Source organism: Alosa sapidissima, chromosome 1 (genome assembly GCF_018492685.1).
Source record: "Alosa sapidissima isolate fAloSap1 chromosome 1, fAloSap1.pri, whole genome shotgun sequence".
Classification (NCBI taxonomy): domain Eukaryota; kingdom Metazoa; phylum Chordata; class Actinopteri; order Clupeiformes; family Clupeidae; genus Alosa; species Alosa sapidissima.
Window position 1 is genome coordinate 49,920,287 of NC_055957.1, and position 23,509 is coordinate 49,943,795.

Consider the following 23,509-nt stretch of genomic DNA (forward strand, 5'->3'; position numbering starts at 1 on the left):
GGGGGGAAAAAAAGAAAAAAATCGGACTAAACCTATATGACCGCCGCTTCGCTGCGCGGCGGTCATAATAAATAATGACACAACTGACATCAACTTTTTCTGAAGTAATCAATGTAACTACTCTCCTTGTTCCTGCAGAAGCTTCCTGCACAGTATCCCGCACAGTGAGTAGTTTGTGATGCCAAAGAACATGACAGCTTAATATGCAACAAATATTGTTTACGTTGCATTCCGCTTTTAATAAAAAGAGAGTGATCTGAGGGACTAAGGAGGTTTGCCGAGATGTCTGCTGGACTTCCTCCGTCCCGGGCACAGGATCTTGGCAAAGGCGTGGCGGAAACTACTGTGGCACACCGGGTACAGGAAGGGATTGATGGCCGAGTTGATCCAGAGGAGCCAGAAGGAGACCTCATACCAGTGGTCAGGAATGCAGTGGCCCTGACAGGCCGCCCGTATGATCATCAGCAGCGTGTAGGGCGCCCAGCACACGGCGAACACACACACAATCACCGCCAGCGACTTGGCCACTTTCCTGTCACGGCTGAGCCGCGAGCCGCGCCAAGGCCCTCCGCAGCTCCCCACGCGGCTCTCCGGCGGGGACGACGCCCGCGATCCCAGCGAGCCCCTGTCCTCCTCCTCATGGGCCACCGCGGCTGCCGCCGTCTTCTTGCACGTGAAAAGCGGGGAGTGGCGGTAGAGGAGAGAGGAGAGCCGGACGCTCTCGGCCGGGGAGGAGACCTCCGCCTTGGCCGTGGCCCGGGGCTTGGCACTGCCCAGTCTCCTCCGGCGGATGTTCAAGTAGATGCTGAGGTTGAAGAAGGCCACTGAGATCAACGGGCAGAAGAACTCCAGTACGGAAGCGCTCAGCAGGAAGTACCAAGTGTAGTAGAACTCTGCAAAGCAATCCTCCTTGGGCACACAGCTCTGACCAGACACCAGGTCCCAGAAGAGGATGGCCGGTCCATAGAGAAGGAACGCCAGCACCCACACTGCAATCATCTTCCCAAGAGCTGGCCTGCTCATCCCTTGTTTCGCACGATAAGACACCTGAATGAATAGAGGAAAAGTAAACACAAGCTCTCCATATACAACTGCAGAGGCCAATTATACATTTTACATTTTTATTCATTTAGCAGACGCTTTTATCCAAAGCCACTTGCATATTATATTACAAGGGCCAAACTCAGGATTAAGTGCCTTGCTCAAGGGCACAATGGTGGATTTAAAATACATATTTTAAATACAAAATAGTATTTTGTCATTTGTATTTGATTGGGTTGAAGAAAATGGCTTCATATTTTGTATCAAAATTCTTTATGGGTGTGTAGTTTAAAAATATTGGCAAATATTTTTGGTAAAACCATTACTTTTGATGGTGTGATGACATCGGTGCTGACTTAGTAATTTCCCCAGACTTGTGATCGGAATATTGAGATTCAGGAAGATGATCCAGTGCAAGATGAGTGCTAAGTGTAAGTTGTTCAAACAGTTTCTTGAAAACTTTAACCATCAGTTTATGGTTATGTTACTGTATGTGGTTCCCTGCAACATTGCACAAAAAGTTGCCTGATAGGCTACGAGATGTTACAGGCAGGTCAGCATTGTTGATCTGTTGACTGTTTGCAGATTCATGGCATTTCTCATAGGCAGAGAATAGTTGTTTGGTCTCAAACACTGCCCACTTTATCAACAGTCAGTGTAGTGATGAAGGAATAGATTAAATAGACAGATATGGAAGGTTTACAAAATTAATTTGCTAATTTTCAAAATACAAAAATACAGTATTTTATTTTGATACATGGCGTGGCTACTGTATTTTGTAATTTATTTTCATACACTTAGAATTAGGGTATTTGATGTTTTATTTGAAAATACATTTTGATGTATTTTTGCCCATCTCTGCTTGACCACTACACTAATACCACCCCAATACATGTGCTCTCATTTATCAATACCAGATCACTGCACAGCAAACCCCTTGAGCCATTTGACCAGTTCATGTCCAACCAATATGTTCATAGTCAATAGTTTTAGTGTTGATCAGCAATAATTCATAGACTTATAAATATTAGTACGCCAAATTGATCCCAGTCCCAATCTAAAATCCTACACCATCTCTGTTTTTACCTTAAGCATGTCTGTCTGCCTTACAGATAACCAGTCTTAATCTATACACACAGTTAAGATACTTGAGAAGCCCCTTATTCACCAGTGCAAGTGTTAATAGTGGTTTTAGACTACTCCACACAATTGATGGCAGGTGGTAACAGTTGAGTGTCCTCATTTGCACTTGAAAGAGATATATATATATATAATTAAATGACACTGGATTGTGCATAGGAAAGCAGGCGCGCGCGCGCGAGAGAGAGAGAGAGAGAGAGAGAGAGAGAAGTGACTGACATGACAAATGAAGTGCTTTGTTCACCTGTGCCCACAGATGCACTCAACTCGTTTTGAAAAGAGCCTAAAAGCAACAGTGCAGCTTTGTGTTCAACTAAAAAGCATTCAGAGTGTAAAGACAAGGGGCCGCTCAGCATCAACCAGTGAGTAAGAAGTATGATTTTCTGTGTTAGTGACAGTGGCACCATTTCCTTGGATTTAAGATTCATCCATGTGCACCAAAACAACAAATAAATGTAAAAGAAATGAAAATATACCCTCAATATACACTACATGACATGCAAGGACCCTCCATATTTCAGACACTGAGCATTTGGGAAGTGATCTAACAGTGAATCATTGAAGAAAAAATGTGTCCATAAATGGTTACACTTTACTTAACAGTATCAACATAAGAGTGACATGAAACTATCGTGAACATGTCATAAACAAGCCATAAACGTTTATGACATAACGCTTCTGTTATTAAGTGACATTCGGTTTTTGTCATAACAAGTTAAGGTTAGGATTAGGGTTAGGGTTAGGTTTAGGATTAGGGTTCATGTGTCATGACAGTGTCATATGTTCATGACAGTGTCATGTCACTCTTATGTTGATACTGTCAAGTAAAGTGTTACCCAATAAATTAACACAGAGTTAAACTCTCCCACAAACAGGTAATTATTAAAAAAACAAACACTGATGTGAATCTTCTGTCTAAAGGAGGTGGTATAAGCACGGGGGCAGCCGTGGCCTACTGGTTAGCTCTTCAGATTTGTAACTGGCTGAAGTGCCCTTGAGCAAGGCACCTAACCCCTCACTGCTCCCCGAGCGCCACTGTTGTTGCAGGCAGCTCACTGCGCCGGGATTAGTGTGTACTTCACCTCGCTGAGTGTGTTTCGCTAATTCACGGATTGGGATAAATGCAGAGACCAAATTTCCCTCACGGGATCAAAAGAGTATATATACAGTACTTATACTTATCTACCGTTGTCATTGGTTACCTATACTAATGCTCACATTTGTTATTGTTTTTTCTCTCTCTCTCTCTTTTTCCCTCCCACTCAAGGTGTGTGGCACACATACAGCATCCATTTGAAGGTTACTAGAGTGGCCCTGGGAGAGCAGACTCTTGAGGATCAAAGATAACAGTTCTTTGCATCCACAGAGATGAAAGGGAGAGGATGCTTCACACCCATTGGTATTCATTGCTATAATGTTATGTTTTTGCTCAAAAAACAAAAAGGTTCATTGTCAGGCCCCTTAATCTTCTGTCTACCACTCTGCATGTCAAAGAGTACAGAGTTTGCTGTAGGAGGCTGTGGTTCAATGCCAGGACACTATCCAGTCACTTCAATACAGCAGAAAGCAAATGAATTTAAAAGCACATTAATTCCACTCAGCCTCTTCTGTCTAGGTAGCCATTTCTAGGGTCTGGGCCTCCATAGAAGTGTAGGCCTACCTCTAGGGACTTTAGGGTTGTACAATCCATGCTGTAAATATGTGGAGGACAGGTAGGTTACTAGCTGTGGCTTGTAAGTTTGTGTGTAACATAATCAAATTGAACCATTTCTCACAGCATGTTCTTTCTCCTTCTTTTTTATGATGTAGATTAGAAGATGCTTAATTTTTGCTGGAACATGAAATCTTTTCTTTACAGCTTGACCCCTATTTACATAGTGTTGTATAAAAGACTTGGTATCATCTTCACACCTGTCATTTCCACCTTGCTTGCCAGGTTTTGCTTTTTCAAGATATATGGTCTGGGACGATTACCCAAGCATAATTTGAGAAAAGCTTTCATAACGTAATACTTCATAACAGTTCATAACAGTTAGCATGCTAGCAAACTTTTTCAATGGCATTTGTTACTGTTAGTGAGACCATGTTTTTGCATGGGAAATGTGTGTTATGTGTTTTTGAGTTAGTCTGTGGTTTTATTTTATGTTTCTGGGTGCTGGGTGCTTTGTCTAAATTTAAAATGTCATCCGGATTTATATTCAGGCAAAAAGCTTTGAAAAGTGAGTAAAATAGGGTGAGCGATACTAGATTTCAAAAGCAGCTCAACATTTTGCAAGGTACAATGTGAATCAAGGGTACACTGTAGAAGCAGAGGATGCATTCTGACCACAGAAAGAGAGAATGAGGTATACAACCTTTCTAATCATTGGCCATTTCCCTCACGGGATCAAAAGAGTATATATACTTATTCAATTGTTCTGTCCATTTGTTGAACTTCTGTTGATAGATTGTGTTGCTCATAGAGCTTTTTGGACATACAGTATTTCACCTGATTAGTCTTGAATGTGTTTCTTTGTGCTTTGAAATGAATGGCTGAGCAATGGTTGTTTATGACCTCTAGGGACTTAAAGGAGAGCGTCCAAAAACCTACACTGCAAAAAGGGATGTCTCAAAAAACAACACATGTGACTGTGTAGATAGCATTTTGACACATGTTGTCAAAGATTTTAGCACACAATGTGTATTTTTTATAATTTCCGCTCTGGATAAATTGACACCATACATGTGTTATTCACTGATGGAACAGCATTTGTGTTTGCAGAGAAAATAAATACACATATTTTATCTGGTACCTATGAAACGCTCTACGACTAATAAAAATCATGAAGAAAATCTTAATGTCGAATTACGAGATTAACGGCTGTTTCTGTGTTGACCAATCACGTCATGCCACTGTCTTTTTGAAATGCTGTTTCCGTCCGCCCTTTTCACTCACTCTGACCAACATGGGAGTAAAGATGCAGTCAGACTTGGAGACCGATGTAAGTATTTTTGTATTATGTTGTAGCGTTTACATTTCTCAGTGAGCTGATAATAACAAAAATAACCTTCAGATATGTATAAGCTAAGTTTGTAATGAGTCTAATGTTAGCTGGCTCATGGTTGGTACCAGTAACGTTAACGTTAGTCTCGTATCGAAGTATGGATAACAACTAGCTAGCTTCTGTGAACATACGGATAACTTTAAAGTTACATTAACGTTAACAGTTGGGCTACATCGAGTTTTGAAAAGGAAATGGCAAGGTACAGAACCATATTTCAAGATTTAGCATTATTTGGCAATAAATAGCTCTCCGTAGGTTATTTTCACATTACTAGAATGATATTGCATGTTAAGGAATGCTAACAGATAACATTAGTTTAACCAGATAATGTCTAATAAGGGGAGAACCTTCACTCTCGGAACTCTTCCGGTGTGGTACTGCATCTAAGGGCGCTTGCGGGCGAGTCCAGAATGAATGGAGGTCTATGGAGCAGTACCCCTCAAAATCCACTTTTCTCGGGATATTTTTTTTCAAGTAATTTGAATATTTTATTCGAAAGGGGAGGCAAAGACAACACACTTGGTTGAGCATTATATTTTTTAAAGTCACTTAATTGTTCTAAAAAGCCTTTCAAACGTGTCAATGACGTCATTCATTAGCATGAGCATAGCATAGCATCAATGCTAGTGTGTTATGGGCAACAACGACCCAACCTGTAAGAAAACGAAAGGACATGACTCCCGGATTATTTCCCTTTTGATTGATAATCCATATCCATTTTGCGAAAAATAAAATAAAATCTGAGGGTTTCAGTTGTTAAATAGGTGAAAACAATAAATTTAGCCATGTAGCTCCATAGGACCCCATGTATTTTGGACTCGCCTGCGATCGCCATCTAGGTGAACTCTGGTGAACTGCAGCCAAATTCGGTTTGTATGGGATTAATAGAGAGTGGGGAGGCTCTCCGTAGACGGGCTCTGGTTTAACGTTAGCCCTAACCATTACCTTAACTTAACGTTAGCTGACTGGGCAAAGTAAGCGGGAATTCATAAGTTAAGTTAGCATCTACATGAATGTCAACATTATTATTTAAAGTTAACGTTAGCGTTAATGAGGCCAGACAAAATAACACTGCGCCATGAATTTAGTATTTAGGTTATTTATCGATATAGACAGTGTTGGAAGTGTGCCATAAAGGTTAATGTGAGCACTGCAGACATTTCAACCGTTACTGGGTCAGCGGCAGACATGTTAGTGCTACATGAACATTCCACTCCAATACAATAAAATACCGTGTTGTAACCATGTTATCAACACATGTGTGTCTTTCAAGGTGTTATTAGTTGCCTTACATTCAGTTGAATTAAATGGGCATCTGGGCTCTAAACTTAACATAATATTATTTTTATGTTAAAAGTCATCTTTCCCTCTACTTTCATAAATATAGCATGTTCCAGTGCCAGATGAACAGGGAGGCCTGCAGTCTTTACTTAACCGCAAAACTCCAGAAATACCCAACAGTATTCTAACATTAGCGTAGGGATACTGCTCCTTATATGCTTGCACATAACTTAATTAGAACAAGAGCTGAATTAGTACAACATAGAAAATCGTTGTGTGGTGGTCAATGTTGATAATGTGGTGGGCCGCCACCAATAAGTCAATGTATGGGAAACACTATGTTATTTGAACACCTATGAAGATTTTTTTTGGCCGTATCACACTTGTATATTAATTCGCCGAACTCGTTGTGAAGTTTACATGATCTGTCACGATGCAAAACAAGCTGTAACATACAGACGTTCAGAACATAACAACATCTAGCATATGGCAGACCTTAAGTTCATCAGAATCATTCATTTCTGTTAACAGACCACCGTGCTGTCCATTATCCCTTACATAAACTCTGTAAACTTGACGCTGAAGCTAAAATGGCAACTTTTCAGGCCTGATTGGAATCAAGAATCTGTGGATTTTTCTCTTCTCTGTCCCACCCACACAGTTACCCACCAAGTGCTGAAAAGCCCGCCCTTGCAAAGGGTATTATCACCACTTTCCCCTCCTTGAGGGTTCAGATTGACCGCAATGGAGAAGAATATGTAAGTTAAAGACCAAAACAACAACAGAAACATTTGTGTTTTAAACTCTGGAATTAAATATTTTTTGTTGTCAAGTCGCATATAATGTGTCTTAATACATTTACTTTTTTACTGTCTGTTATATTTACAGTTATGTCATTAGACTGTTTGTGTTTGTGCTTAAAAAAAAAAATCATGTATTCAGGAGCATTTTTATGATCCATCGTCTCATTCTGGCTTCATGGAGATGAGGCTGCGCAACATTCGGCGAAAGCTTGAAGCTGGTAAGCGGCGTTACACAAAACGCAAGAAAGGGTGTGACACAGGTAGGGATGCAAAAGTAACACTTTATTTTAAGGTTCAAATGATTAATGCCACATGCCTTACAAGTCACTAATACAGGCATTAATTAGGTATGTATTAGTGGCTAACATGTGAACCTTAAAATAAACTGTTACCGATGCAACTAATGATTATTTTCATAGTCAATTAATCTCCCTATTATTTTCTTGATTAATTGATTAGTTGTTTGATCGATAAAATGGTGAAATTGTTGAATTGTTTCCCAAAGCCTAAGATTATGTCTTCAAATGCCTTGTTTTGTCCACAAACCAAAGATATTTAGTCCATTGTCTTAGAGGAGTAAGTAAAGCTGAAAATATTCAAGTTTATGAAGCTACAATCAGAATTTCGATGTATTTTCCTTAAAAAATTGTTGGCGATTAATTTACTGTAATGGTCAACAACTAATCGATTAATCGTTGCAGCCCTAGACACAGGAGCAAGATCAGAACAGGACCAGGGGGAGAGCAGTGAGACCGTTGAGTGGATCACCCTGATGAAACAACTCAGGCCTTCTTCAGAGAACATTCCTTCAATCAAATCAGCAATGGAGAATACATACACCAGGCGCAGATCATGGATATCAAAGGCAACTCCTACATTGACTGAAATCTTCAATGAATACCCATGCTTCTTGGATATGCCAAGTTTGGTAGGTTTCCCATTGTAAAATATCTGATACTCATGCAGATAAAACACACGCAACTTAAGAAAACATCTTTATCAATTTGACAACATATGCACAACATTTAGAAACTGCGCTGCAGATTCACCTGTTGTCATTAAAGGGTTCAGGATTTTGGACATAGGACCTCATTTCCTAGCCTAGAAATCTAGACGCACCCTAGCGGCGGCATATTAATTTGCTCAGCCTGTACGTCTAGTACCAAACCATAGGGATTTCTATTGGCTGACGCCGTGGACGTCATCCAATCACAGCGCTCTATTTTGTTTGGGCTTAACAGGAGAACGACAGTCCTGCGACAGTGAACCACAAGGAAGGTGGCTATGGCGAACGAAGAGCGGTTGTTTGAATCGGCGTCAACTTTGGAGGAGTTGGACTTGTGTTTTTCTTTGAAAGTTGAGCAACACAATGCACTTAAGTCATTCCTTTCGAAGAAGAATGAATTTGCCGTTTTGCCGACCGGATACGGATATGGTCGTAGCCAGGCTTGGAATTTCACCATTTTAGGGGCAAGGCCACTTGGCCTTCAGTTGGGCATATTTGGTGGGGAGCACAAAGGCCACATGTCAGGGCACCAAGGCCAAAGTTAACTATACAGTAGTATGCTATAAAAATGATCAAAGTTGTATTCACTGCAGTAGACCTGCATCACTGTATGAAACATTACAAAAACATAAAACATGACATATTACATATAACTGTAAATCATTTGATCATCTAATATTTTCAGATATCTAGGCTATATTTAACATTTATTTTGTATTTGGCCTGTTATGAAATCATGTATTGAACAATTTAAGCACAGCTCAGCTTTAAGAAACTCAAATAGCCTAGATACATGCTTAGCATTTTGTGATCATTAAGGCTACTTTCACAAACTCTTATTGTCAGCTGTCCTCTGATTTACCGATATCTAGGCGACATTTGTAATATTTATTTTGTATTTGGCCCGTTATGAAATGATGTGGAACAATTTAAACACAGTGTAAAACTTAAATCCCAAATTTGGAGACATCCATGTATGTTGAAATTTACTGCAAATTCAAAACGGGATTAGTCTGGAACGGCTAACTGTACAGGGGACTGTTTTACACCTTTCTGTTCGGTAAGGTCTGCTGTTTATTCTGATATATGGTTTTGTCATATGTTAAACGAAGGGTTCGTGAAGTATTCCACCAAGATGAATGGGTAGGGAGATGGACGCAAAACCTTCAGTAGAATTTATGATTAAATTGAATGATATTTACTTTTCTCGCGAACCGTTCACCACAGCAATTAGCGGCTAACATCGTTTAAAAGCTGAGAAAAAGCTCGTTCATGTGATACTTGTGATGTCTGTGTGATGAGTAGGCTACTTCGCGAGTAGTTCAACTGAGAAGAATGGGTTAATTTGGACGCACTTTCTTTCTTGCACTGTCACTTTCTCCACTGCGTAATTTGCGCTGTGAATGCTAAGATTATTGACAGGCCATAGGCTAAATATATATCGCTATTAGTAGGACGCAAAGCAGAATATTTAAAGAAGGGGGCACCAAGACCACCGTGGCCTGTAAACCTCTGATTTTCAAAGGGGCGTCACGGCCAACGCAAGGGGCTACGACGGCCATGGCCGTCGTGGCCGCCGTGAAATACCTACCCTGGTCGTAGCGCTGGCCTATTGCATGCCTAGGCAGTTTGAAAGACAATTCTCCGCCCGCCCCTTGGATTAAGCGAGGTGAATGGTTCGATTCCAGACTATACATTTCAATGATATAGAATGGCCCGCCAGGCTACCCATTTCCAAGTTAGCAAGTGTGATATTTATCAGTGGGGACCGTTTTTAACACGTTTCATCCAGTCCTTCTAGTTGCAGAGTTCGCAGGTGCTAGGCTAGCGCAAGTCATGTGTTAGCTTGCCACTAAAAACAGTCTTACCCACTCCACAGTACACCCGAGGCAAATAAATTATAACACCAGACTGTCGATGTAAATGTCTGTGTTGATAGTTTTATTTCTAACATTATTCTATCCCTGCATTTCAATGATTGCATTACATTTTGAGGGACTAGTTTCTTAGCAGCGGTGGAATTATACTTGCTCCGGTTAGTAGTACTGCGCCGAAAAGTAAACAGAGAAGCCCACTCCAATCGGGATACCTAGTAGTAGCCTAGGTAATATCAGTCCACCGCTGCCGTTGCTTATTTGCCTACTACCAACTTCAGGGAACAAAGTATAACTATTGCGATGCAAGGGTAACACTATTCTATCAACACAGACATTTACATCGATTGTCTGGCGTTATAATTTATTTGCCTCGGGTGTACTTTGGAGAGGGTAAGATTGTTTTTAGTGGCAGGCTAACACATACTGATGACTTGCGCTAGCCTAGCACCTGCGAACTCTGCAACTATAAGGACTGGTTGAAATGTGTTAAAAACGTTTTTTTCATTATAATTCATAAATTGTGTAAATAGTCTAGACTAACACTGTTTTTTGACCATGCCTATGACTATTGAATTTGATATTTTTTAAGGAAACAAGAGAAAGTTATCTTGTCTTGTCGCCCGTGTTACAATTATTGTTTATGTAGCTGCAAGTGGTGACTTACAGAAGACTAATTACACCAAAATGTTACCTATGCAGTATAGTATGCACATTTAGACTTATTTTTGATGGTATATTTTCAACTGTGTGTTTGATTGTTATGCAAGTGGTTTTCATACAGATGAACTATAGTTACTCTAAACAAATTACCATTGACAACACTTCTGATGTGGCGTTTTTTATTATTATCTAAACATGTTTCTTATCAAATGTATTTAATATGTATTCATACTTCTGATATTATCTCTTATCACTGCATATCCTGCTACACTTAGTGCAGTAGCTTTTTGTTGTATTTTGCACTCATTAAATGGCAAATATATTTTGACATATGTCTCCCTTTATTTTTTAATGATTACATAAGCTTGGTAATGTTAACACATTCAGTCAATTCTTCTAATTTTCAGCTACACATAATCAGCACTTAATGTTTTGAAATTACATATTTGAGTGTAAAAATGTCTCACACACTTAATGTGTAAAAAGTACTGATATAACACATTTGTGTGTGAAATTTACCTGACACAATTTTTGTGTTGAAATGGCTCAAACATCGATTGTGTAAAACGTGTTGGCATAACACATTTTCTGTGTAAAATTACCTGACCCAATTTCTGTGTTAAAATGGCTCACACATCTATTGTGTAAAATTTGACACATCATGTGTAGTCCCTGAACACAGTCACCACATGTGTTAAAATTCTACGCACTCTTTTTGCAGTGTATTCTCCAGCGAGAGACAGAGGGTTCAGGTCTTAAAATAGAGAGCTGTTTAAAGAACTACATTATCCATTATTAGAATTAAATACAAAGAGGGAAGACATAAATATTATGAAACAATAGGGCAAACAGTTGATCGAGTAGAGTATGTTCTTAAACTCTTCAGACCTCTTTTTGATGATGAGAGTCAAAAGAAATGTCACTAGCTTTTGTGTTTTTCCCATTGTAATAACATTAAACATGGACATGTTCCAAAGATTCAAATCTGCAGCCTAACTGTTTGGTTTTACACACAGAGCATTGCTTTCATGTTCCCTAAACAACTTCCCTCTAAGCAACGTTCGGTTACGGGTGTAACCTTTGTTCTCTGAGTGAAGAGACTATCTCTCCACCCATTACATATTCCATATGTATGGGGAATTGATCTACCGGATCGTGTAACGTGGATACTTCTTTAAGACACACCGGTGGCACCGGCCACGCCCTCGATTAGTGTTGTTTAAAACACCTGTGCTGGCGTGAGGTTAGTGCTTAAATATTGATCGACACACGCCTCCGAGCGGCATAGAGGTGGAGAGATAGTCTTCACTCAGAGAACAAAGGTTACACCCGTAACCGAACGTTCTCTATTGTATCGAGACTCTCTCTCCACCCATTACATATTCCATATGTATGGGGAACCTCTGTAAGACACACCGTGAGGAGTCAGTGCAGATCAGGCACCCGCGTAAATAGATAGATAGATAGATAGATAGATAGATAGATAGATAGATAAATTAATGAACTATTTAAACTATTTACAACCCCCAGGCTTGTGAGCACTGCCAGACGCAAGTGTTCCTACCTTCGACCCAGTCGCAAGACGCTATCCTGGGCTTACCAGCCCTGCAAGACGCAAGGGCATAGTGGAGAGGTGAGCACCAGACGCAAAAGAGGTTAAGGTAACAAAAATGGACAGCCCCTAGGGCCATAGCAAGGAAAAGGAAGTTTAAACCCCAGGTGCTCCCAACAGCCGCTCCCCAAAACACGGGCTGGCTGCCACATTAAGGGAGTAATACTTTGCAAAAGTTGCTGGTGTTGCAGCTGTACAAATGTCCTGCAAGGAGGCACCTCGCCATAACGCCCATGAGGCTGCCGTACCCCTAGTTGAGTGAGCACGGATCTCTGGTAGAGCCGGCCCTTTCGTCTCAACATAGGCCCGTTGTATGGCTTCCACCACCCACCGGGAGAGTGTTGATTTTGAGGCTGGATCCCCCAAGCGTTCCGGCTTAAAACATACAAACAGCTGATCTGTCTTGCGCACTGCCTCTGTGCGCTTCAAGTAGGCTGATAGTGCCCTGACAGGACATAGAACCGAGGCCTGAAGCCCACTGTCGCCATCTGCTTGAGTGGGAGGCAACGTAGGTTGATAACTTGGTTTAGGCTCATGTCACTACAAACCTTTGGGAGGAAGGCAGGGTTTGGCCGAAGAGTGACACCAGTACCACCTGGCGCAAACCTACAGCAGTCCTGATGGACAGATAGAGCATGTAGCTCACCGACCCTCTTTGCGGAGCAAACTGCCAGAAGCAGAGTGATCTTAAGCGATAGCCACTTGAGTTCTACAGAATCAACCGGTTCAAAAGGGGGCCGTCGGAGTGCTTTCAGCACCCTATCCAGATCCCACTGGGGCACACCTGGAGATCTCATTCGTGGCATACACCATTGGGCCCCTTTCAGAAATTGAGAAATCAGTGCACAGCAGCGTTCAGGTAGACTACGGTTTCCTACTCTCGATGCCTTGATAGCAGCTACCATGCCTCTGAGGGTAGCAGCAGACTTCCCTTGCTCCAACTGCCCTTGCAGAAACTGAAGAATATGCTGTGAAGTGGATTCAAGGGGGTCCACCTGATGGGTTTTGCACCAAGATGTGAATCTGCCCCAGCGAAAGGCGTAGGCTGCCCGGGTCGATTGTGCCCTTGCCGACTCCAATGTTTGGTTTACTGGATCTGAGAGGCCTAGGGCCTGAAACTCTGCCCTTTCAGGGGCCACGCCCACAACCTCTGGCCCCGTGGGAATGGGTGAAACAGGGACCCCTGTGCCTGTGTAAACAGATCCCTCCAAATGGGGAGCTCCCAAGGGGTGCCATTCAGAAGCAGAACAATCTCCGAGAACCACAGCATGTGAGGCCAGTTCGGGGCTATCAGGATTACGTCCGCACTCCCGGTCCTGATCCTCCATAAAAGAGGATGAAGAAGGCCGAAGGGGGGAAACGCATAGAGCAGACCCAGAGGCCACTGATGGGCCAGAGCATCCATCCCTAAGGGCGGGTCGTCCCTCCTCAGAGAGAAGAACATGGCACAATGAGTCGTCTCCCTCGAGGCAAACAGATCTGCTATGGCGACCCCAAAGCATCGCCATATCTGTGCAACCACCTCTGGATGGAGTCTCCACTCCCCTGGCTGTGGCCTTCCCCTGGACAACAAGTCTGCCGCAGTGTTCAGGGAGCCTGGTAAGTACGTGGCCCTCAGGGACAGAAACCGTGGGTAAGCCCAACTCCACAAGTCGTGGGCCAGGCATCCTAGGATGGGAGAGCCAAGCCCCCCCTGCCTGTTGACATAAGCAGCTGCCGCTGTACTGTCGGTTTTGACTAACACATGGTGGCCCCTCAAGCGTGGGAGGAAACTTTGGAGTGCAAGGCGAATTGCTGTCAGTTCCAGTGCATTGATGTGTTGGCCCAACTGTTTGCCGGTCCAGACACCTCTGACCCCGAATCCCGCATGTACCGCCCCCCAACCTTCTTGTGAGGCATCCGTTGCCAGTAGTTGGCGATGCGTCACTGGGCCCAGCCTGCTGCCTCTCTCCAAGTTCCCTGGGTACCTCCACCATTGGAGAGCAGTGGAGAGACGACGCGTCACCCGAACTCTGGCTGACGAGGGGGACAGGGGGTTCAGACCCAGACTCAGAAAGCAACGCTGTACTGGCCGCATATGCAGCAAGCTGAGAGGAACCACATGAACAGTAGCCGCCATCAGACCCAACAGGCGGAGACATAGTCTCCAGCTCACCTTCCTGTGAGGGCGAAAGAGAGAGAGACAGGACCTGATGGTCTCCTTCCGCACCGGAGTCAGGGAGATCTGAGCAGCCCTGGAGTCCAGAGTCGTACCTAGGAACTTGATGACCTGTGATGGCTCCAGTTTGCTCTTTCTTACATTCAGATGAAGCCCTAGGCTTAGAATATGTTGTAGCAGCCTGGATATATGTTTGCAGCACTGCTGCTGTGACTGTGCACATAGCAGCCAGTCGTCCAGATCATTCAAAATCCGGATGCCTTGCCGGCGGAGGGGACCAAGGACGGCGTCCGTGCACCTCGTGAAAGTGCGGGGTGCCAGTGAAATTCCAAAAGGCAGGACCATGAACTCGTAAGTCCTGCACCTGAGTCGGAACCGGAGGAAGCGCCAGTGCCTCCTCCAAATGGGAATTTGAAAATAGACGTCCTGGAGGTCGATTATAGCTAACCAATCGTCTTGGTTTATGGCCTGACGCACTCTTGGAATTGTCAGCATCCTGCATCGGAGGGGGGGGGGCAGATATTTGTTTAGGCCTCTCAGATCCAGCACTGGACAAAGACCGCCGTCCTTTTTTGGGATGAGAAAGTAGTGTGAGAAGAACCCCACCTGCTGGTCGGTCTTCCCCACCTCCCTGATGGCACCTTTGAAGAGGAGTGTGGCCACTTCTTCCTCCAGTATCTGCCTGTGTCCCCCGTCTCGCACTGGTCGCTGAGGGCCGGGTGGAGAGAGTAGAGGTGGGTGCAAAAATTGAAGTCGATACCCTTCGGTCATGGTAGAAAGGACCCATGGACTTGCCCCTAGTGCTGCCCAAGCTTTGGCTCGGCCCGACTGAAGGCCTGGGCAGCTGAGGCACTGCGCACCGTCAGGACTGAGGTGGCGGCCGTTGATGCCCTTGACGACGGCCAGCCCCTCTCCATCTACCCTGGCGCTGAGTGGTTTGCCCGCGATGGTATTCCAGCCTATGCCTAAGGTCTCCTGGGCCCCAGCCAGGTTGAGATGGTGGGGCCTGGGGCATCTGGGCTCGGGGGTATCGCCCCCTCTAACGAAAGGCTGATGAGCCTGCTAACTCATGGGCATATCGCCTCGCTGCTTGGGCCTCCTGTAGCATCATCAATGCACCAGAGCCGAACATGGCAGAAGGTTCAACCGGCAACCCGACAAGAGAACTACGGTCTGTCAGCTGAAGTCGGGACTGTGATAGCCACAGATAACTCCTTGCCACCCAAAATGCAGCCATAGCGCCCCCTGCTGCCACAGCCTGTTCTTTCATTGCTGTTGCAAGGAGGGAAGAGACGAGCCGAACCTCCTCCATTGACTCCTCAGTGCCACAAGATAAATGCCGGAGGTACAGTGACAAAATAGCTGCAGTGTTGGCCAGTTTCATTTGAACCGCCATTGCACTGTGCACCCTAAGCAGCAAGCTGTCCATTGTTCTGCAGTTCCTACTCGGGCAGCTTGTCCGGCCCAATGCCGACTGCGCTGATGATACGAAAGCAGTCAGTGACTGATCAAGTGGCGGAGGACGATCGCAACCAATGCGCACGGCCACGCTGACATTGGCTAGCCGCCGGCTGACAGAGGACCATCGTCGTGGTGCTGCTGGTGAGCTGAACTGTGCCAAGATCACAGCCTCAAAGTCCGGCAGGAGGGGGACCCCAGCCGACACTGGCCGAGATGCATCCTCCTCCTCAAACCGAGATGGAGGGGGGGGGGGGTGTGTCCTCAGGCAACGTGAGCTCTAAGGCCATTGCTGCCCGGCCCAGAACCTCTCTGAGCTGGGAAACTGCTGGTAGCTCTGGCGGCTCTGGCCCGATTTCGGCCGATGGTCTTCCCTGACCTGCTGCCATCATACTCTGTCCATCAGAAGGAGACAGAGAGAGCACGTCAACACCAGAGTCCTCACCCATATGTGTTTCAAGGAGAGGCTCCTCCGCCGTGGGTGTACCCTGGGAGGAGAGCGCATTGCTCCGGTCAGAGGAGTCAGTCCTCTGCCGCTTGGGAGCATTACCGTCGTTTACCCATAAAAAATGGAAACGGGCCTCCCTTGTGCAGAAGGGCATTATAAAACAATCCATGCATGTCGCTGGGTTATTCCTTGCGGCCTCAGCATGTCGGAAACCCAAGCACCTAATACATTTGTCATGTCCATCTTCCATGGGCAATGTAACTGCACATGCCACACAAGCGTGAGTGGGAGGATTGGCCATAGCCAGACCCTTACAGTGCACTGTTTAGAATACACTTACCTGTTTGATTGTTGTAAACAATATTTCCTTTTTTTTTTTTTTCTTTTTTTTTTACCCTTTAATACAAAATGAGACCTTGCGTGGTGTTTTTTTTTTTTTTTATGCCACGTCTGGCCACAAGGGTTTGCTTACCACAAAGTTTGTGTGAGCTTAAGCAGCTATGGAGTCTGCACGTTCGCAGCTCATATGCACCATCTCGCGGTCTGTGACAGGTGGAGGACAATCAGGCAATTGCCTGGGCCTCGCACCCAGTCTCCTCGGCCGCGTTAACCACACAACGTGTGTAATACGCTGTACGGAGAAACGTACCCGATAGTAGCCTAGTTCACACGGAGGAGAACAAATAAGCTGATGCCTGCCTTGTATGCAATCCGTTGTTCGGACTGGCTACCTGATTGGAAACAAAGTCGCAACAGTAAGGAGAATGAATGGATACAACCACCAGAGAGAAATCCTTGCGACAGTTCTCCCACTACTCATCTGCGGCTTCAGCGGCAGGCAAGCGGCTGTTGTGCCATTAACGTTAATTGGGTTATTAATTATTCTTACCTTGTCTTCGAGTCACGCACGTCCGTGTGAAGATCAAAAAAGCACTAACCTCACGCCAGCACAGGTGTTTTAAACAACACTAATCGAGGGTGTGGCCGGTGCCACCGGTGTGTATCCACGTTGCACGATCCGGTAGATCAATTCCCCCCATACATATGGAATATGTAATGGGTGGAGAGATAGTCTCGATACGATAGAGAACATTGTAATTTTTTCCATGAATCTTTGCTTTAATAATGACGGATCAGTTCAGTTACTTCAGTTAGTTCAGTTATATTCAATGCAAATACCTTCATTCCACCATGTGCAGACCTCCACTATAAATACAGCTTAACTATTTTTGCCCTGAATTCAGGAACATTATCTTATGGAGGCTTATGCAAATCAGTCATTTACCCCAAAGTGACACGTGACTTCTCAGGATGGGTTTGTATCTCCAGTGATTATTTAAATAGTTACCAGGCTAAACAGATTCCCTATATCTGTTTGGCAGTAGTGTTGCACAAGACTTGGGGACAATTGCACTCAAGGTTGATAACTGTGCAGAATGAAAAGATGTTTTTGCTGTGCTATATTGTATGTATTATATTCCGTAGTAAATATGCATAAATATCTCCTTAGCTCCATGAATCTTTGAAGACTTTTATATATGTGATGTGCTGAATGATGTCCCTTTTCTCTCCATTCACCTGCAGTAACAAAAAAGTAATTTGTTTGCAGAATGTGGGAAATAACACAACCCTTGCAATGGGTGTCTTAACAGCCAACACAAAGGGCTCTGCATTTTTTGAGGTAGCTTATTACTATTATGGTTAACATAAAACCACCTACTGTACATACACTTACTGACTGAGGATGAGTTAAATACATTCATTTCATATGAGACAACATGTGGATGATGATTTTCACAATTGTTCAGCCATAGCTGACTTACACCTGTCTACAAAAGCCAGAGTCAGTGAACAGATTTCCTCTTTTGGCTCTGCCCCAGCCACTACTAAGAAACTTTAACCGCTAATACAGATCACACACGCAACACACAGAGGCTGTGGATTTGACTCTAAGGGGACACTAATGTAACCAGGGGCCAAAATAGTTTTGAATGCCTAACTCATACTATTTAAAGGAGAATTCCGGCAAATTTTCACATAGATCTCTGTTTCTTGAGTTGCTGCAGCCAACAGCTAAGGCTACACTCTACAGTGCTACACTCTGGGGGCATGTCTATGAGCCCCCATGTTCAGAGTGTAGCACTGGCAGCTGTAGCTGTTGGCTGCAGCAACTCGAGCTAGGTAGAACCGACTGTTTACGGGGGGGGGGGGGGGGGTTGGGGTTGGGTTCCATACCGACAGTACTCGGTGACCTCCAAAAACAGAGATCTGTGTGAAAAATCGCTGGAATTCTCCTTTAAGAGCCATTAACCCCAAGACCAATGGGCCTCATTCACCAATATCTTCCTAAGAATTTTCTTAACTGTGTTCTTAAGAAGGTCCTATACGAAAACTCTTGGGCAGATTCACGAAGGTGTTCTTAAACCTCAGAATCGTTCGCAGTTTTGTTCTTATCATGCTGAATCCCATTTCTTCTTAAGTTGATAGGGCGTGCCAATTGTTCTTAATTAGCATAGTTAAACGCCCTGTCAATTACCATAAAAGGGCATGATACTGCAGTGTGCACTCAAATTGAGGCTGAGGCACCAGCTTTCATTTGTATCACAGTGTTTCCCATATATTGACTTATTTGTTGCGGCCCTCCACAATATCAACATTGACCACCACAAAATGATTTTCCAGGTTGTATTAAATTGTGCTTAAATCTGGTAAGCATCATAACCACACTGTGCTAATTGTTAAAAACTGTTGTATTCAAGTTAATTCTTCAAACCAACCACCACAAATGGAATTCAATTCTGTGGGAAACACTGTACCATATATTATAAACTGAGCAAGACAATTTTGATTACCGTATATGACACATGCTTTGAAGTGAAAGCAATGCTGCAGGAATTGAACAGTGAAGTGAGTCGTTATATAAAAAGTGAAAGTGTTACTTGTTGTGTTATTTATTCTAAAATACATTAATGCTTTGTAAAATAGTGGGATTTATTTTATTGAAAAATAATTATAATATTTTTATTCAAAAATATCCTAAATGATAAAATATATAGTTGTAATTTAAATTCTATTATATTTTACACCTGCAATGCAATAACCATTGATTTTGTACAAACAAGTCAGTTCTCAAATGTGCATAAGAATGCTCTTGAGTGTTCGTAGATTCTGTTCTTACCTAAGAACAAGACAACATTGGTGAATACCATAATCTTCGTAAAAACTGCGTAAGTGGGTTTTAAGAACAAATTTCTTTGTAAGAACGGTTGGTGAATGAGGCCCAATGACGATAATGAAAACTGAAATGAACCCTGATGACATCGTTCTTCATGTCGTTATTGTTGTAGTTTATATGTGGATTTTGGTATTCATATTAGCTAGTGATATTTTTTGCCGGTATTGTTATAGTTATCGTTCTTGCTGTGAACGACCCTTTGCACTGTGCTCAAAAGTAAAGCCAATACTCGTTTTGGTCTGCACTTGGTCTCTTTTCAGTGCAGTTTGATAGAGTCTGAACTAAATTACAGACAGCTTGTATGTCTCCCCCTTAAAACCTCAGTCAGAGGACAATTTTAAACGGCTCTCTCAGGAGTACTCTCCCACTGCTATTGTGTGTGTCATCTGTCACCAGATATCTGCCATGTCAAATGGGAAACTTTCACTTGGTTTCTCAACTGAACAAAATGGAGCCTAACTGGATAATACTCTTTTCTGTCCAAGGACAGTCCAGAGCAATGACAGCTGACATAAAAACCTGATTTCGGGTTGTAGAATTCACAGCAGTATTTTTCTTTGTTGATTTTAGGCTTTGAGGCTTTCCATGGTCTGCCCTTTTGGCTTTTCCAGAGTTAGTACACTAGAACATTGCATTTCCTATGCAATACAATATCTCAATTATTTTAAATAGATCTTAATCTGGGTTTCGTTTTTCGGTGGGGCCGTATATCTGAACGACATAAACGGTCATATGGAAGTCCAAACTTAGCCGGTTGTTCTACTGCCCCCCCCCCCCCCCCCCCTAGTATTTCCTCCGGACATTATGTAAATGTGCTGTGTCTGAATGAAGCGTAGAACCTGCGGTCAAAATTTGCACCTCGTGAGAGGGCGTGTCGATGACGTTTCTTTCGTGCGTCTATGTGGTGGGGGCACTTAAATCTGACTTAAGGCCATAAATCCCAATGTCATGATGGAGTGGCATAGTGCTGTCCAGAAAATCTCCAATCTGGATCATAGCTGATGAGGACAACGTTGAAGACTGACACAGTGCACAGCAAGTAGTTCATGACCAGCCACATCTTTCTTGTAAACTAAGGTTTCAAATACAGCTGGTTACTCAATTTCAAAGAAGATACACATCTGTGTTGCTTAATACTGACGCCATCAGCGCAGTCATTGGTTGTGTTCAACAGCACTCCTAACCATACTCCTCTGTCATTGATTGTATAAAGCCCACCCCATGGCAAATAAATGGTTGTGATTGGTTCCTGGGTTTTTGGTGATTTGGACATGGGCTTGAATGGGAAAGTGGCTAGATAGTTCAGAAAGCGTACCACCTATGGGAGGGAGTGAGGCTAAAACATAACTATAGCGAAATGAGAGAGCAGTGACCCCACCCGAGTGACCCCACCCCAAGCCAAGTCTCCGGAGCACTAACCATGCAGCTTGACTGCAACGCCAAAGTGGCAGGCTCTTTGGCAGTCAGAGCGCATACTCAACCGTAGTGACGACACTCTGTCACAATGACCACTAGCATTCCACACTCACCCCTATTCATTTTGGCATCATTTTGACATCAAATAATCTGAAGCGTTTTAAACCTTTATGTGGCCATTGTTTATTTTCAGAGAAGTACATCGTTGTAGACAGTCTCATACACCAGACTGTCTCTATAACCTAATGGAGGTCATAAACTCACTTTATGACCCCGTAATCAAAATATTTCTAAACCTTTGCTAAAAATCATGTCATCATGAACATGTGACATTGCACAGGAGAGAAGTAACCATATTGACAAAGAAAAGCTGGAAGGTAATCTGGCCCATGGGAAAGCCAAAGATATTATAAAAATATTCAGTCACCACCTACCAAAACCTGCACTCAAACTCGAAATACTGCACATTCTCAACTTTCTAGGCGCAGCTACCAAACGATTTACCGTGTTTCAGCCTGTTGTGCAAAGACATATCTATGTCATTAAACTGTTTTTGAGGATGCGCAGACCTAACAGGAATAGGAAACTGGTTCAAATTGACTTCATTTCTCTCCATTCAAGTCTTACAACGTGGCTCTGTCCATTTCTTTTGTTGTCAAGGGGCCAGGCAGATCTGCAGAGCAAATTCAAATGTGCTCACAGATTTGTCTGGGTTCACTCTAAAACATGTTTAGTCACCTGTGTGAACACAGTCGTAGGTCTACTGCAACTGTATTTTATCAGCCTGATCTACAGTCAGTAGCCTTAAACCTTCAACTCTCTAGTGATTGCAATATGATTAAAGTAACCCATGTCCCTGGTAACCCATTTAATCAATACAGCAGAAATCATAAGGACCGATATCAATCCAATTATTGCAGGTAGGCATAACATGTATTCCAAAAGATTACATGGAATTAAAAGGCACTGCCTTAGCAACACCATAAGATTTCCAGGTGAAGCATAATGGTCTTAGACAATGACATATACAGGCAATATCTAGAATCAATCAATAGGGGACTTTGTCACATTGGTTCTAAGCTTAGGCTACTTCTCTCTCTAGCTCTCTCTTACCGCTTGGGTAACAGACTGGAAACGATCATAGCTGATGAGGACGATGTTGAAGACTGACGCAGTGCACAGCAAGTAGTCCATTACCAGCCACAGCTTACACAGTCCCCTACCCAACATCCATCGACCAGAGAGGATGTATGGGATGTACACAGGAATGCAGAAAACACCTAGGTGAAATGAAATGTTATTCTTAATAGTTTTATAATGAAGTAAATCTCTCTATCAAATATTTGATTTACTCTTATTGTCTGAAGCTACTTTCTTTCAGAATATGGTAGCCTAATAACTGAATCATAGCCTACTGTCTGTTTTGAAATTCCCAGAGCGAGTGATTCGTGGCTTTAACGAGACATGCGAGTGTCCCTTACGGACACTTTAAACCAACAGGAAACACAAATAAATAGCCTCTATCTTCAGCCATCTTATCCTGTTTGTAGGCTACTATTAGACTAGAGACATGTAAAAAATAGCCTCTCATATACCATGCAACATATTCTTACATTGTATCAAATATCATGAAATATACAGGATGAAGGTGATGTGCCTACTCACCAAGAAGAAAATCGGATATCGCCAAATTCAAGAAAAAATAGTTACTTTGCCTCCTTAAACTTTTGTCAACTTTGAAGGCAAATATGACCAGCGCGTTGCCCGAGATCGTCACAACTACCAACGTGACCATCATCACCGCCAGAATAACCTTCACCGGTCCGGCAAAAGTGGACTCATCTATTAATTTTGTGGAGTTGTTGGCCATAACATTCCGTGTGGCGTTTAGGACAGCTGCGTCACCTCCCATTATCGTCGCGCATCAAACAGAGAAGATGCTGTTGTAACTGACAATAAGTAACCAAAAGCGTCAAAAAGTCAAACTCCTACACTAATCCTTTTTAATTCGACTCTGAGTACGCTCGTTCATGTGTGCATCGTTCATGCATTCGTTCGCGACGCTCCACACGTCGTCTTCGTTTGTCCATCTGGCCCTAGCAAGTGAGGTCCGCTGCTGTGTGGAAGTGTGAATGACCGCTGTCAAATATGACATGCGCCGAACATAGTATTTCTTTTCCGCCCACTTCTATCCTAACGTGAATGACTGAATGAGGTTAATAAATATTGTTTGAACTAACTCTTAAAATGGCTATAGGACCTATCAATGCACCAAACTGCGGAATTGCTGTAGTTATAATTGTGGCCAAATGTGTTGCTACTTCCACAAA

At 43.3% G+C, this 23,509-nt stretch overlaps 1 protein-coding gene across 1 annotated transcript; it reads right to left on the bottom strand.

The window, feature by feature from the left end:
- Nucleotides 1-89: 89 nt before the first annotated feature.
- Nucleotides 90-23,289, bottom strand: LOC121677551 (histamine H3 receptor). The gene is made up of 3 exons (XM_042056344.1): nucleotides 22,845-23,289; nucleotides 22,293-22,459; nucleotides 90-1,047 (listed from the first exon to the last, which is right to left on the bottom strand). Exons 1-3 carry the CDS (start codon nucleotides 23,089-23,091, stop codon nucleotides 265-267), a joined length of 1,197 nt encoding a protein of 398 aa, XP_041912278.1. The 5' UTR covers nucleotides 23,092-23,289; the 3' UTR covers nucleotides 90-264.
- Nucleotides 23,290-23,509: the final 220 nt, after the last annotated feature.